Genomic DNA, 15,145 nt, shown 5'->3' on the forward strand with positions numbered 1-15,145 from the left:
TATATTTTATTCAATCAACAGTGCGAAAAAGCTCTCGCTAGCGAGAACTTAGTCACCTATCTCATACGCATTCATCTCACATACACACGCTTCACGAAGCTGTACCTGGGCCTGTTCCTCATAGGCTCATACCTCTCTCTCCTCCACGTCCACTGGCGACTTCACCACTCCTTTGGAGGAGGCTTTAGGATAGCATAAGATCTAGCTAGGTCAGCAAACATACCATAGAGTATACATGAGTAATAATTTATATTAATTTTGTTCTATTATTCCATCGTGTATTTCTTAATACTCCATACATTCTCTTTTGATAGTCCTATTTCATTATTAGCTTAATTTTAAAAAAATAAGATGCATTACTTTTTTTCTTAGAAAACATGGGTGTTGTGCTAAGTAGGAAATAAGAAAGAAATAAGGTGCCTTTGTTTTGTATGTGTGTGATGAAGAAAAAAAAAATACTCCCGCAGCCTCTCCATATATAGTATGCCTGCGATTGGGGGAAATAATTGGCGATAAGAAAACCTAAGAGGCCCTCAACAAAAAAGAATTGACTAGACAAAAAAAAAGGAATGCGATTAGGGGAAAAATTGGCGATAAAAAAATGTGACAAGAGATCGAACCCATGACCTGTCTAAAAAGCAAAAGGGCTCAACCACTACGCTACAAGAGATGCTTTGAATAAAAAAAATGATGCACAGGTAGGCAGCGAACATTGAAACCCAGATTTCACCAACAAATGCGATGCCCTCTTCCACAGCTATAATTTTGAAAGCGGTTGCATCCAATCATTTTTATATGGTGTAACACACAACCTCTTTTTTCTGATTTTTCTGAAAATCGGCATCTCTTATTTGATAGCATCTATTTGTATGTAAATTGCTATTTTTTGCATCTTTTTCATATGCTTATTTTCTAACACCAAAGAAGATAATAGAAAAAATATGTTTTTGAATAACAATTGTAAAGTAACTTGGTATTTTCTAATATTATGTTAAACATAAGGTTGTGTTCAAATTAGAGGTGTATACGAGTTTAAAAATATTATAAGGGTATTCAAATCTCAAGTTTCAGTTGAGTTATATGAAACTATATGAGAGATGTATCATTTATGAATAATGTACGGTCCAACTTTACTAAAACTATTTAAGATTTATGGCACACTTATGGATAAAAAATATATGATCATGTCAATTTGTAGCATTTTCTGACAAAATTTAGATATCACTGTAATTATTATGTGGTAATTTGGAGAAATAATATTGAACTGTCCTTAAAAGATATTGAATTTTTTTATCAATCTCCAAGAAATGGGCTACAAGAGAACATATGAGCCTAAATATATTTTTATGTAACTTTTGGGATCTTATTGGCATTTTATTGAACATGTTTTTTGTAGAAAGTAGATGCATAGTAGATTGATTCGATTGGGTTTCTCTGTCGGCTTTGGCCCTTCATAAATATATGGTGGGATGGTCTGTACTCGTTGGGAGTCGAAACCCATACATATCTTGTGTCAAAATACAACTCTTAGATTGGATTGATCTGCATAGACCGGTTTGACCGGTCCACCAACTGTCTGATCGCCCTTATACCGGTTTGATCGGTTAGACTCAGGTGCAGGTCTTCCTAGAGGCATAGCTTCCTCGTCTAGACTCCAAATTGGACGGTTTATATATGCATTTCGATCGTCTCGACAAGATATATGCAATTGTGCAGTTCAATTGGCAATTTGACGATATTACACAGACCAGTCTGCTGGTTTAAATAATCAATCTGACCAGTTTGCTCAGATTGTCCAGCAAACCTGAATTTTACTAATTTTGGGTGTCAACAGATCATCCATCTCCCCAGACTCGACAGGCGCTAGCACAGGAGCGAGCCACCAACGGCCGAGGGCGAGGAGGCGGTGGGGGCTCGAACATGGATATAGACGGTGATGCCATGGGGGTGGGGTGGGTTTTTGTGGTTGATGCGGGATGGGGAGGGAACCACGAATGGGGTTTAACGCGCGAGGGTGGTGCAGGGGCTCATGCCAGAAGAAGAAGGGGTGAGAAGAATTAAGAGTGTGTTTAGTTGAGCTTTTTGGAGCTGTGACTTACAGCCAAAGCCAAAAAGCCAATCAAATAGGGTGGTTGTATCGTATGTTCATTTGGAAAAAATAGTTTTTGTGTAGTTCAACTGCTGTTGGGTGATGGTCTCCTGGAAAAACCCCATGTCACGTCCTGGCATTGTGCTCCATATATTACATGTCACATCCTGGAAAAAGCAGGACTTGCATTGTGCTCCATATATTACTGTTCCAAGATACGAGTATTCATCGTGCGTAGCATCTGTTTGAAAAAGAGAAAAACACACATGTCACGTTTATTCACGGAGACTTTGAAGCACAGATACGCTCTGCTCATCGAAGGATTGCTCTGTGAAAAAGGAACTCCAGTGGAATACTAGAACCTCAACATCTCTTCCTTCGACAGCTTCACTCCATGCGACAAATTAAGCTACTGAGTACGCACAACTATATAAAACAGCATGTCGTGACACATGCCAAGAAATACCGTGCTGAAGACTGAAGGACGGCACGCAATACGATCAGATCAGAGATGTTCGTTCGTTGGGCCAGTACAGAGACAAAATGACGGTGCTACCCTCCACTGCCTGGTTGCATTCTGCACAGGTGCAGAGGGCAAAAGCTGTTCCCGGCGCCTGAGTGCCGAAGCCCAACTCACTTTTGCAAACACTCCACATTATTAGCTTGTCGTCAAGGAGCGTGCAGAGGATTTTCGTTGCAGCGCAACCAATGTATGAAATTGAAAATAGGTGAAGCGGTCAGTTATTGTAAAGTTTGAGCAAAGGTAATGTAACATTAACCATGTGGTTGTTTATTTAATTTCCTTGCGCTGCACAAGTAGATATTTGAGGAAACGTACCTGTAACAAAAAAAACATTAATGCCCTACTTTAGTTTCCTAAATGTTGGCCATCTACTCATTTAGTTTAGGTTTTGTCATAAGCCAAATATTAGCGTAGCATAATGGAAGGTATTGCAACATCTAAAACGTGGTTCATCGTCATATCGGTAATGTCTTATCCCTTGGATTCCTTGTGTTACTGGGCACATTAGACATATATATAGCCTATATATATGCCTCTCAGGAAATTAAAGACCCACTCTGCACATGTGCAAAATAAATAATGTTTGCTACTGCAGAGATTTGAACATCCATCACTGCTGTTGTTTTGCATTTCTTCTCGTCCGCTTCTAATTTTGCTGTCATCTCATCTCGGTTGATTTGAGAATCGACGGCAGCTGAAACAACCAGTGGATCCGGGTAGAAGCGCCCTGCTCCGGAACGCATTAGGCATTACCGATGAAAGACGAGAGGCTACACCGATCACAAGTGAAGTGAGCTTGCGCGCGCGAGCCACCAATGCTAATTCTACAATCGCCCGGACATTTTCTAACTTGCGGTCGATCCGACCGCGCGTCTCTTTTCCTTTTCGGTGCAACGGACTGCATGCGCCACCTTTCCATTTTTTATTCCGCCAGCACCAGCGCAGCAGTGCCCCTCCCAGATGCCACGGTCCCGTGCGCCCAGATTTTTGGGGTTTCGATTTTTTTTCTTGGCGGGCTTTTTCTATTTTCTTTATTTTTCCCCAGGTTTGCCGGCGCTTACCAGTCTCATTTACTCCTCACGAATACAGACCCGTATCAAACCGTTCCTCTTTTTCACTTCCTTCCCCAGCACGCGGCCCTTCTTCTTCTGTTCTTCCAATCCCTTCGTATCCGCCCTGGTTCTTATGCCGGATTCCTATCATTTCGACGGAGGGTGGTGCGGTGCCGCCGGTTCCGTCGCATCCATCATCTCTTTTCACCGGTAAGTTTTTCCTGTCTCTTTTCAATTCGATTAGGGTTCCTGGGTTATGTGGGGTGGAGGATGGAGGTGTGATGTGATGTGATTCGATTAGGTCCTCTCTGGCTGTCACATGTTGCGCCATGCGAGACGTGGGGTAGGCGCCGAAGACCTCGGCGGCGGCGTGATTTTTAGGGGTGGGGTGGGGGGATGTTACAGATCGTGTTACTCTGCATATGAAAAGTAGAGTACCAGTATTGCATAGGAAAAGTAGAGCACCAGTATCGTCTGTATGGATTCATGGTAGTCAAACATAGCCAATCCACATTAGTTTTTGTTTTAAGTTATTTTCCGGTAGCTGTATTATCTTCACAGATCATTGAACTTTTGAATGACAAAGCAATGAAATAGGAATGCAGAGATATAGAGGTTTTCAAACACCTTTTTTAGTTGTATTAACTTCACATATCATTGAACTTTTTTCATTTTCTTTCTTGTACAATAGATGGATGACAATACAGATTCAGAAGGTGTCCGATCAAGTAATGAAGATAAAAGATCGAAGCAAACCTCCAGAGTTAGTATTACTTTTTTCCCATATTATCTCCCAGTGCACCTTTTTTCCATTACTTTCTGAATGATCATGTTGTCCATTTTTTTATGTTGTGTGTATGATTTTTTTTACCGGGACGTAGTAAGTAATGTAACACCTCCCCCCTTCCACATTTTTGTACCTTTTTATACCTGGAAGATGAGCACACAAGCACCAGTGATGGCGGCTCTTCAAGATTGTCAGTGCCAATGAATTTGAAAGAATGTTTAGTATGTGCCCGCGCCCCTCAACAACAACTTTTAATTTTTTTTTCACGCGCCTACATATGGCCTTAGGAGACTTTAGCAGTAAATTTATAACAAGGTTTAGGAGACCTTAGCAGTAAAGTTTTTTATGTGTTAGTTAATTTTTTCTACTGATATGTTATGTATATGGCCGCCATCTTTTTTTTTTTGGTTGATAACTTTCGAACAAAATTCTTTTAACCTTTTATATGATCATAAAAGTTTTCATCTACTAAACTCGCAGCTGTAAAAGTTCTCCTGTAAAAGTTATCCTATACTATGTTATCATTTTTTTGACAATGACAGATTTTATTTCTTCTGTTCACACAAACTTTTATACCATCGATGAACAACTTTTCTATTTGACATTTTTTTTCATCAAAAAGTTTCTCCACTAAACTATTTTTTTCCTCACTCTTCAACATAATTTATTTCTTCCCAACAAAAGTTTGTCTCGTGTTAGTTAATTTTTTAATCAACAAGTTCTGTATGCAAGGAGCATAAGTTTTCTTATCATTTACAGAACCACAGAAGTGTCTTAAAAGTTTTGTGTATATAAGTTTTTCTATGGACAAGTTCTATCTGATTAGTATAGTTGAATGGACATTTTTCTTTGTACTCACTTAAATTTTTTGCTCTAAAAGTTTATCCCTAAGTCATCTTATTTCCACATTTTTTGCTCATAAGGTCTGATGCTTTTCTTAAACATCTTCCATTTACAGTAATTTAGCTCTAACTTCTCACTTTCCAAGAAGACAAGATTTGTCGAGAGGTTGTCTAAGAAGCAGAAGGAAATTGTTATATCTTGTGTTTTTGGGTCCATTCTCTTTCTGAGTTACACATCTGTTCCAACCAGTCTAGTTATATGGCTGGCAAATCGTTATGATCAAAGAACCAAGTCTGTAAAGCTCCCTGGTGGCAAAGCTTTTTCTATTGATCCCAACACAGTGCATCAAATTCTTTGGCATTCCTTTCACTGGCAAGAAAGTCCCAACAATATCTTCGAGCTCTGCAAAGGCTATCATACTCAAGGACACAAGTCAGTCAAAACAGGCAGCTAAAAACGATGATCTCATTGCTATGGTCAATGCTGATTGTGTTGGCGACAAGTTCGCTAGGATTTTTCTTCTCATTGCTCTGGGGATCTTTCTATGCCCATCTAGTAATTGTCATGCAAGCCACCATTACTATGAGGCTCTTTCTGTTGTAAAAGATATCAGATCTTTTGACTGGTGCAGTGCAGTTTCTGAGTTCCTCCATCTTGGAATTGTCAGTTTTCATTCCAATCTATGCAAGGGTAATAGCAGCGGAAAGGAGACACTTGCTGGATGTGTTTTCATTTTAGTGGTTAGATTTCCCTATTCCATATCCTCCCTTTTTTTCTTACACTCGCTGCAGTAATGAAGTTTCTCATTTTTTTTAAAAGTGAGAGACCTTTTTTCTGACGGCCTCACTCTTTCTCCCTTTTCCATTTTATAATTTGCATACAGGCTGCTTACTTTGAACATATGGACATTGAAAATGATATTGCTCAGGATACAAACCCACACATTTGTGTGTGGGATGACAAAGCAATTGCATATTATTCTGAGGCTCATTTTAACAAAAACCATATACATGTATTTTTTTTTGCATATTACTTAATTTTTTTTCCTCCTATATAATTGAATTCATTTTTTTGTTTCTCCAAATACTACCCAGCTCTGACAATATTACTTAAATTTATTTTTCTCCTAGATAAATGAATTCATTTTTGTTTGTTTCTTGAAATACTACCCAGCTCAAATCTGCTGACTCACCCAGGAAACCTTTACCTGGAGGCAAAGATGCTAATAGTGATGGGCAACCTGTACGTGTATTAATGATTCAAACAAGTTTTTAAATTCCTTTTAAACATATGAGCATTGAGCCTTTCTTTACTAAATCTGTTTTTCTTTTTTCCATCTCTTATGACTAGGGTGAGCCGGTTTTCATTTTGAAAACTCCAGATCCGAAACATACATCTTCAGAATCTGCTCAGGGAGATCCCATAAATTTTGAGTCTGCTAGGAAAGTAATGCCCCTGTCTCTCCGTGTTTTCTGTGGTGAAGTTACTCATCCAGAAGTAGAATCATTCATAAAGTCATCCCTTGGAATCATAGAGATAACAGGTTTGATGTATTGAGTTCGACTAAAGTAACAAATGAGATGAGGGGAGTTACTACAACTGTTGTAGGTATCTTCTTTTCTTTTGCACAGACTTCCAGAGCCATACTAAATGTCACATTTTTTAGTCAATTTTTCTCCTGTAATAGTTTTAAACTTTTTTAACTCCCCCCTTTTTCTCACTGCGCATCATAGAGGCAAAATTTTGAGCTGGTATTTGAAGCATTCTATGGCCCTGAGGCTGGTTTGAAAATCAAGGATTTTACCACAGCTTACCAAGATTCTCCGCAACAGGACACCAAGTAAACCCCCCCTTCCTGCCCCCATTTTGTTATTATTGCTTACCCCATCACAGCTATGATTTTTTTGTTTTTTCTTATCTCTCTTTTTTTTGTTTATTTCTCACAGCTGTGATTGTGGCATTTTCGTTATGAATTTTATGAGTTCCTGGGACGGGAGAAGAGTCGCCCATATTGATAATGTACATTTTTTTTCTTTACTGCACATATATTACATCAAAAGAATCATTTTCCCTGTCTACTTTTTTTCAAAAGAACCTTGTTCCTAACTTATATACAGTAGTACTAGTATGAGTGATGAGTGTGTCCTATACCATTTTTACACTTCCTTATTTTTCTCTGTATTCTACTACTACTTGATGATTTACATGCACGTTACAAATGATAGTAGTTTGTTAATCACTTGTACATAGCATTCCAGGACAAATTTTTTTCAGTAAACTATTTTTGTCTAGTACAAGTTTTATTCATACAACCTCTAAAATATATTTTTTTTGCCAAAGTTACTCTGTATAAAGCTTATATATTATAGTATCAACAAATATTTATACGAATAAACTTATTCCTTCAGAATTTTGGTTTTTTAGTTGATAAAACATATTTGCTAGCAAATATCTTTTATGTAAGTTCAATTAAAAGTTATTAACAAAAGTTTGGTTGGTAAGTCATTTATCAAAGTTCTTTCCAGTCAATCATTTTCAACAAGCCATACACGCCCCTACTGATTAGGTCCAGTCACGTCGACCTGTCATACTCGGCCCAACTAATTAGGGCCAATCACGTCATCACACCATACTCGGCTCAACCAGTTAGGGTTGTCTGGGTTTTTAGGGTTCGACTCCATCACCATATGCTTGCATTTTTAGTATATATCAAGATTGACTTGCCATACTTTTCCAACTGATTAGGGTCAGTCATGTCCACCTACCATACTCGGCCCAATTGATTAGGGCCAATCACATCAACTTGCCATACTTGTCCCAACTGATTAGGGCCCGTCACGTCAAACTACCATACTTGGTCCAACTAATTAGTGCCAGTCACGTCATCCTGCCATACTCGACCTAACTGATTAGGGCCAATCATGTCATCCTGCCATACTCGGCCCAACTAGTTAGGGTAGTCTGGGTTTTTAGCGTTCGACTTTGTCATGATATACTTTTATTTTAGTATATATATCAAGGTTGACTTGTCATACTTGTCCCAACTGATTAGTGTCAATCATGTCCACCTGCCATACTCGACCCAAGTCATTAGGGCCAACCAAATCAACTTGCCATACCTGTCCCAACTGATTAGGGCCAGTCACGTCAACGTGTCATACTTGTCCCAACTGATTAGAGCTAGTCACGTCATTCCGCCACCATATGCTTGGATTTTAGTATATATCAAGGTTGACTTGTCATACTTATCCCAACTAATTAGGGCCAATCACGTCCTCTTGCCATACTTGGGCCAACTAATTAGGGCCAATCATTATCAACCAGTTATACTCGTTCCAACTGATTAGGGTCAGTCACGTCAACCTGTCATATTCGGCCTAACTGATTAGGGCCAGTCACGTCATCCTGCCATACTAAAATAATTTTTGTTCAAAAATTTGCGCAATCAATTTTTTTAAAAAATTGCACATTATTTTTTGTTTCTTTTTTTCTCTTCGGTAGTTGTTTTAGAAATCTATTTTTAAGTCAAAATTTGCTTCTAACATAATTCTAACATATTTTTCGCAAATATTTTCTTTCTAATTTGCTCAAAAGTTTTATCATCATTTTTCCCACTAAATTACTTTTTGTTTGGTAACATATGTATATTTAAAAGTGTATCTTTCAAATTGTTTTTTCTCATCAAAATTTTTTCCTGTAATTTTTTCACAAATTTTATAACTTGTTTTTTTCCACCCTTATTTTTCTCATTACTTTCTTTCGCAACTATGTACATTTTTTATATTTTTTGGTTAAAATCTTATATTACTACAAATTTGTTATCTGAAGTTATATAATGTTCTACAAAACTTTTTGCACAAAAGTTTGGATATGTCGTCTGTTAACTTCTAAAAAGTTTTTTCAGCATGGCATTTTATAGAAAAGTTTTCTAGATAAATCATAAAAAAAGCTCACTTGAAATGTTTTCAGGAAATGTATGCTTTGTTACATAAGTTTTCACGATTAAATTTTTGTCTACATAAGTTTTCTGGGTGAAATAAAATATTTATTGCTACGAATTATTTCAAAATAATGTTTTTTCTATAAAAATATTTTTCCTCATATCCCTCCTTCCTTGTTCTGGCATCCATTGATCCCCCTCCCCCTACCCTTTGTTTTGTGATTTTTTTTAAGAAACAAATCTACAACTACAGGGTTAAAGCAGCAATGTACATCCTTTGCCACAAAGGAAACACCAAGATTCTCCCTCCCGTGAAGAAACTCATAGACAGTGAAAAAGGTATGCCACCGTAACATCATGTTTTTACATTGTATATACTTAGGAAATTAGGAAATAAAAATGATGTAATATCCTTCTTTTTTGTAGCTGCTGCAGTACTTTAGTATCATAATAATAATCCCCCTAGGATAGTCCCCCCCACATTGTACTGTCCACAGTCTTTGTATCATGTTCTTATGTCTGCACCACGGGATTTTGCCTGGTAATCTTCACAACCCTCTTTAGTATAGCCTGCACATTTGTGTTTTCAACATAAAAAGTTAGATACATTTTTTAATATTTTTCCCATTTTGAATTTATTTTTTACTCTGGGAAAAAATTCACCTGTGGAAGAAGTTGTTGTTTTCCTAGTTCTGGACATGATTTTTTGTCATGCAGCTCACTTCTACACTGCCCACATCTCTTAACAGGCACCCTTTTCTTCTTAGCAAGTTTTGCTTCTTTATCCTTCATTTCTTTCTCAATTATTTCGCCCATTGGCTTCCTTCTTTTTGTGTTCTTCTTTTTGTTCACTACTATGAGAGGATCTTTTTATATGCCTGATTTGATTCTTGCACACCAGTAGCAGCTTCACCTGAACCGCCTTCAGTGTTTATGTTTGTAGTTTGCTTTGTTGCACCACCTTTCTTGATTGATTCATCAACTCTTTTTTTTTCAATTCAACAAATTCCTTTGTAAAAACCTCAAACGACCTTGGATCCCCTGCTATCGACGAGCAATATTGTGACACATCTGCCATCGTTATGCAATATTGTACGGCCTCACTTGCCTTACTCCCACCAATTATAAGCTATTGTCCAGTACGTAGAGCAATATCTAGGTCTGCTGCTTTTGTCCACCTATACTTTACAAAGCTTTGTGGGATCACCAACAAGTCCAAACACTCTGCAATTTTCAACACATGACAGCAATGAATGCCATCCCTATCTGGCTTCCTACATGAGCATTTGAATATCTGTCTGTTCTCACACACTTCAATAGTATACAAATCTTTTTGAAATTCAACATCACTGTATTCTGTCTTCCTTCTCACTTCAAAGAGCATACCTTTTTCTATCTCATTCACCCCGCATGTTGTGCTGTTCTTGAACTCTACTTGCATTTTTCTAAAAGTTGCATTGGTGTAAATTGTCGATGCACTGTCTTCAAGTGCATTATATGACCAATGACTAGGAGTTTTCACTTCTGAATTGAATCTGCACCATTCTAGCGTTGACAAATTCTTTTCTTGAATGTTTTCATAAGCACCAAAGAAGTTAACTATAGTGTCTTTATGAGCAACATAGCCTTTGAACATTGAGTTTGTGCTTTCACTTCTACCTGTTGTGCTTGAAAACGGATAGAAACTATGCATGAAGTACGCTGGCACCCAATAACTCCTGATATTGTATAGGTAGTTGATTCTGTTATTTCCACTGGGCTTCATACTTGTCCAGCACTTCAAACCACCACCTTTCAAACTCTTCTGGTGTGAATGAGTCCGTGACTGCACGTTTCGAGTCTTTGTACAAACCTTTGCGAGCCTTGAAATATGCAAATTGCTTCCATTATTTTTGCTGCAAAAATTTTTATGTTAGCAAGCCTAATTCATGTTTCTTTTGTTATTTTTTTCAGGGTGCAAAGCGTACAAGAAAAGAATTGCGAAGGTTGAACCATGTTGCAGCTTGCAACAACAAAAAGCCCCCTCCCCAAGTGCTCGGCTGGGAGCGACAGAGTACATGATTTGGATGAAGATTTTTCCTCCAATTTGTCGTCAGATTAAGAATGTGCTGCACCAACATGTAAATCTAGACTGTTTAATTATTTTTCTTTCTTGCAGTATTTTTTATCTAATCCTGTAAGTTATCTCACTTATTCCCTTTCATTTTTTCTTAAAAAAACTAGGATATAATTTTGGAAAACAGCACACAAGGGAGAAGGTACAGTACCCCAGCACACGCATGTTGTATCTAAAAAAATTTGATTGTTTTTTTAATGTTCTAAAACTTTTTCTCATATTCTCTAGTAATTCATTTTCCTAGGCCTTTCAAAAAAGCACCCCAGCCCGTACCTGACACATTTTTTTTATTTTTTTCTCTCGCAGCCATTGGTAAAAAGGCAAGAACAAGCTCAAGCAAAATTCAAGGAAAACCAAAGATTTTTATTTTTTATTTCTTTTTTTGTTTGGTAAAAAAATATCGCACTGTATTGTGAGTTAAGAAAAAGTTAACCACTATCGTTGTAAAGTTTTTCTATAGTTTTTATTTTGTGACAGTAATATTTTTTCCTCTTCACGTAATTGCTCGCTTCACATTTTTATTATCTATCTTCAAAAGTCTTCTGTCTAAAACTTTACCACCTCCCTTTTTTAAGCTCGCAATATTTTGTATTCAACATATTTTTTACTCAAAATATTTTTTTTCTACCACTCAATTTGTTCTTAAATAATTGTTTTCTCTAAATATTTTTTCGATATTATGTTTCCTGTACAATTTTGTTTCGATAAAACATTTTCCATCAAAAGTTTATGGAAGTAATTATTTTTTTCAATAAATTTATATTATACACCAATATTTAGTTTTCTAGTTTTTTCAATATAATATTTTGTTAAAAGCTACTTTTATTTTCACTCCCCCCACCCATATTTTACACCCAATTATTCCACATCCCGAAAAAAAATAGCATCTGAAAAACATTCTCCGTTCACGTTGGTCACATTTCAACGGGGGCCCATAGCCAATTTTATTTGTTTCCGCGCGCCCAGGATCGCAGCAAAGCGAAACATGAAAAGGGAAAGAGAATTAATGTGGAATCCACACATATACCAAAAACGGAAAGGTGGAGCTGTCCAAGAATTGACCGTACCACCTCAATCTAGCGGGCGCCCGCAAATTAGAATTGACCGCGCGAGCCTGGGGATAGGCACGCACGGCAGTACGGCACCGGCGGACAGCTCCCATACATATACCCATCATTCTCCTCATCTAACTCCCCCCAAACATATTAATTACTATATTTTACTATCTCCCTCCAAAAAATTCCTCTCCCTATAACTTTTTCTCTCCAACCATTCCCCCATATTTATTCCCCTTATATACTATCACTCGTTAACTAACTATTTATTTAACGTTTTTGAATTTTTAAAAAAAATCATACAATATTTGTACTGTCATAATACGCATTATCATCATGTTACGGGGCTCAAACGGGATTAATATCATGAAGAAAAGATGTGATTAGAGATATAGGGAGAGTTGGAACTCACTCTATATGTGGGGGGAGTTTCAACTCCCCCCGTATATAGGGGGAGCTATAGGGGAACCGTTGGATCGGATTTCCCCCTATAGCTCCCCCGATATGGGGTGGGGGGAGGCATACGGGGCACCGTTGGAGCACGCCTTATAGAGAGCACGCAATGCATATGTATGGGAGGTGAAGGGCACGGGCGTCATTTTTCTTTGTTGTCCTGGCGCGTACCAACCTCTCCTGTAGAATGCGCTGATCCGATCGTCATGGTTTCGCATCCATTGACCCTTGTCTTGCACAGTGGCTTTATTTAGTTGCGAAATTCAAAATTCTAAATCTATCCAATCGAAATAGAATTTTACATGCTTGGAGTATTAAATCTTTACGAAATAAAAAATGAATTGCATAGTTTGTTTGCAAATTGCGAAACGAATCTAATAAGCCTAATTAGGCTATAATCATACACTAAATTGCTACAGTACATATACTCTAATGTTGAATTAATTAGGTTTATTAGATTCGTCTCTTAGTTTACATACGAGTTCTATAATTAGTTTTGTGATTAGTCTATATTTAATACTTCAAATGTGCAAAGATTTCCTTTTTACAACTTTATACGGACAACTAAACGAGGCCAGAGCGGCACCGCGGCGGTGCATTACTCCAACCAACTGTGAAATAAAAAATAAAAATAACCAACCAACCATGGAGATGGGCAGATGGCCATGCGCGCCTCTTGCTTCCACCTCCTCAGCCTCGGCGTCTCGGCCGTCGTGCGTCAGGACCTGGACGCCGTAGAGGCCTGCTCGCTCCATCCACAAGCACGCGGCCGCCGCACGTCACCAGCATCGTGCCAAATGTTGGATTCATCTCTCACCGATCGGGCCTTGAACTTGCGGCCTCATCGGGGGCGTCCTGTTATATTGTGATCCAAATTCTGTACAAGAAAAAAGCCAACTCCCGACGGAGTGGAGGCCCGTCGCCGGGAGGCTTGGGCCGGAGCGTAGCGGAGGAGGAAGTGGCCCATTGCAGAAGCCCAAGCCAGGGATGCCTGGGGGGTGTGGGGGGCGGAGCCCCCCTGCGGTACGGTACGTATACCCTTGATTAGGGTTTGCTCCACAGTTTATTGATTCCTGTAGTAAGCCGCCGCTAGACGTTGTAAACACACTCGATATAGTGAAGTTCTTACTGGCTGGCGCCCGTGGTTTTTACCATTCGCATTGGAGGGGTTTTCCACGTTAAATCTCGTGTCTTCCTTCGGTTTGATCTTTCTATTCTTTGTCATTTGTTTCGCCGTCGCTTCTAACACGCCCAACCTATATGTGGTTAGTGGGCCCCCGTCGCGATGCGCTATATAGAGGGCGTGGGGACCCTATGGCTCGAGTACCAATGTTCATCGTTGCCGCAGTCCCCACCTACAATCCTAAACCCTAACCTGATCTAGAGGGCGCGCAGTGGCGACGGAAGCTCCGTCGACGCCAACACCGCCTCCCCGACGTGCTCCACCGCGCCTGCCACCGACCGGTCCAGGTGGCGACCCAAGGGTCACCGACATCCACGCCGATCGTCACCACCGCCGGATCCGCTCTTCACCGACTCGGAGTTCCTCGCCGCCATCACAGCCATGACGTCCATAGGCGCTAGTGCCTCCATCCCGCCTCCTGCTGCCACCGGATCCGGTTGATTTCTCCCCCTCTCTCTCTCTCACTCTTGTATTAGATTTAGTCAAGAACTCATGATGTACTTGTATATCTATGATTAGAACCAGCTCTCCATACCCGATCTATACACAAAGACCTCGATCTTGTGTAAATCTAGAATTCTAGAACCTAACAATGGTATCAGAGCCGATCTAGTGCATAAATCGGGTGTTTTTGGGCATAAAAGCATTTAGATGGAGATGATTTCGTTCGAATTGAGAAAACCAAAAAAAACTTCAGATTCAGGAACCCTAACCCTAGAACAAGAATAATTGGGGGGGGCTCACCTTCCAGGCCAAGAACTACCGCATTCGCGCAGCTCAGAGCCCTCACGCCGTCGCTTGTCTGCACGCGCTCAAGAAATCGCCCGCCGCTCGCCGTCGCGTAGACGCATGTGGGACCCGACACGGACTGAGAACAGGGCGCCACCCGCGGCCACCTCGACAGCCGCATGCTCGCCCTCGGGCAACCATGCGCGCGGGTGAGGTAGCCGCGGCAGCGCCGCCTCCTTCCCCGCCGCCGGCCGCCACCGGCGGCACCTCCGGATGCTCGACAGAGAAAGAAGGAAGGGGTTTCAAGGGGATGCGACCGGGGTCCGGTTTTTTATCCGGCGAAAAGGCCGGGCAGCCGTCGGATCAGATCCGACG

General features: G+C 39.7%; 1 protein-coding gene across 5 annotated transcripts; it reads left to right on the forward strand.

Moving 5' to 3' along the window:
• Positions 1 to 3,550: 3,550 nt before the first annotated feature.
• Positions 3,551 to 11,878, forward strand: LOC120679625. 5 transcript variants are annotated; one of them, XR_005677274.1, is made up of 12 exons: positions 3,551 to 3,874; positions 4,356 to 4,427; positions 5,410 to 6,034; positions 6,468 to 6,536; positions 6,645 to 6,740; positions 6,829 to 6,902; positions 7,028 to 7,134; positions 7,241 to 7,313; positions 9,488 to 9,573; positions 11,188 to 11,354; positions 11,458 to 11,492; positions 11,657 to 11,851. XR_005677274.1 is itself a non-coding variant. In XM_039961261.1 (11 exons), exons 5-11 carry the CDS (start codon positions 6,875 to 6,877, stop codon positions 11,664 to 11,666), a joined length of 522 nt encoding a protein of 173 aa, XP_039817195.1. In that variant the 5' UTR covers positions 3,553 to 3,874; positions 4,356 to 4,427; positions 5,410 to 6,034; positions 6,468 to 6,536; positions 6,645 to 6,874; the 3' UTR covers positions 11,667 to 11,878. The 5 variants fall into 5 exon arrangements, 1 of the variants encoding a protein (XP_039817195.1); XR_005677275.1 differs by having other exon boundaries at positions 3,552 to 3,874; positions 6,829 to 6,898; XM_039961261.1 differs by having other exon boundaries at positions 3,553 to 3,874; positions 6,645 to 6,898; positions 9,468 to 9,573; positions 11,657 to 11,878.
• The last annotated feature ends 3,267 nt before the right edge of the window (positions 11,879 to 15,145 follow it).

This window comes from Panicum virgatum, chromosome 6N (genome assembly GCF_016808335.1).
Source record: "Panicum virgatum strain AP13 chromosome 6N, P.virgatum_v5, whole genome shotgun sequence".
Taxonomy (NCBI): Eukaryota; Viridiplantae; Streptophyta; class Magnoliopsida; order Poales; family Poaceae; genus Panicum; species Panicum virgatum.

What these genes read in the sequence shown, in the direction of transcription:
- LOC120679625 (XM_039961261.1), top strand. Translation starts at nt 6,875, where the DNA reads ATGAGGGGAGTTACTACAACTGTT. An exon ending in GAGTCGCCCATATTGATAAT is followed by an intron (nt 7,314 to 9,467) that starts GTACATTTTTTT and finishes ATTTTTTTTAAG; the next exon opens with AAACAAATCTACAACTACAG. An exon ending in ACTCATAGACAGTGAAAAAG is followed by an intron (nt 9,574 to 11,187) that starts GTATGCCACCGT and finishes TATTTTTTTCAG; the next exon opens with GGTGCAAAGCGTACAAGAAA.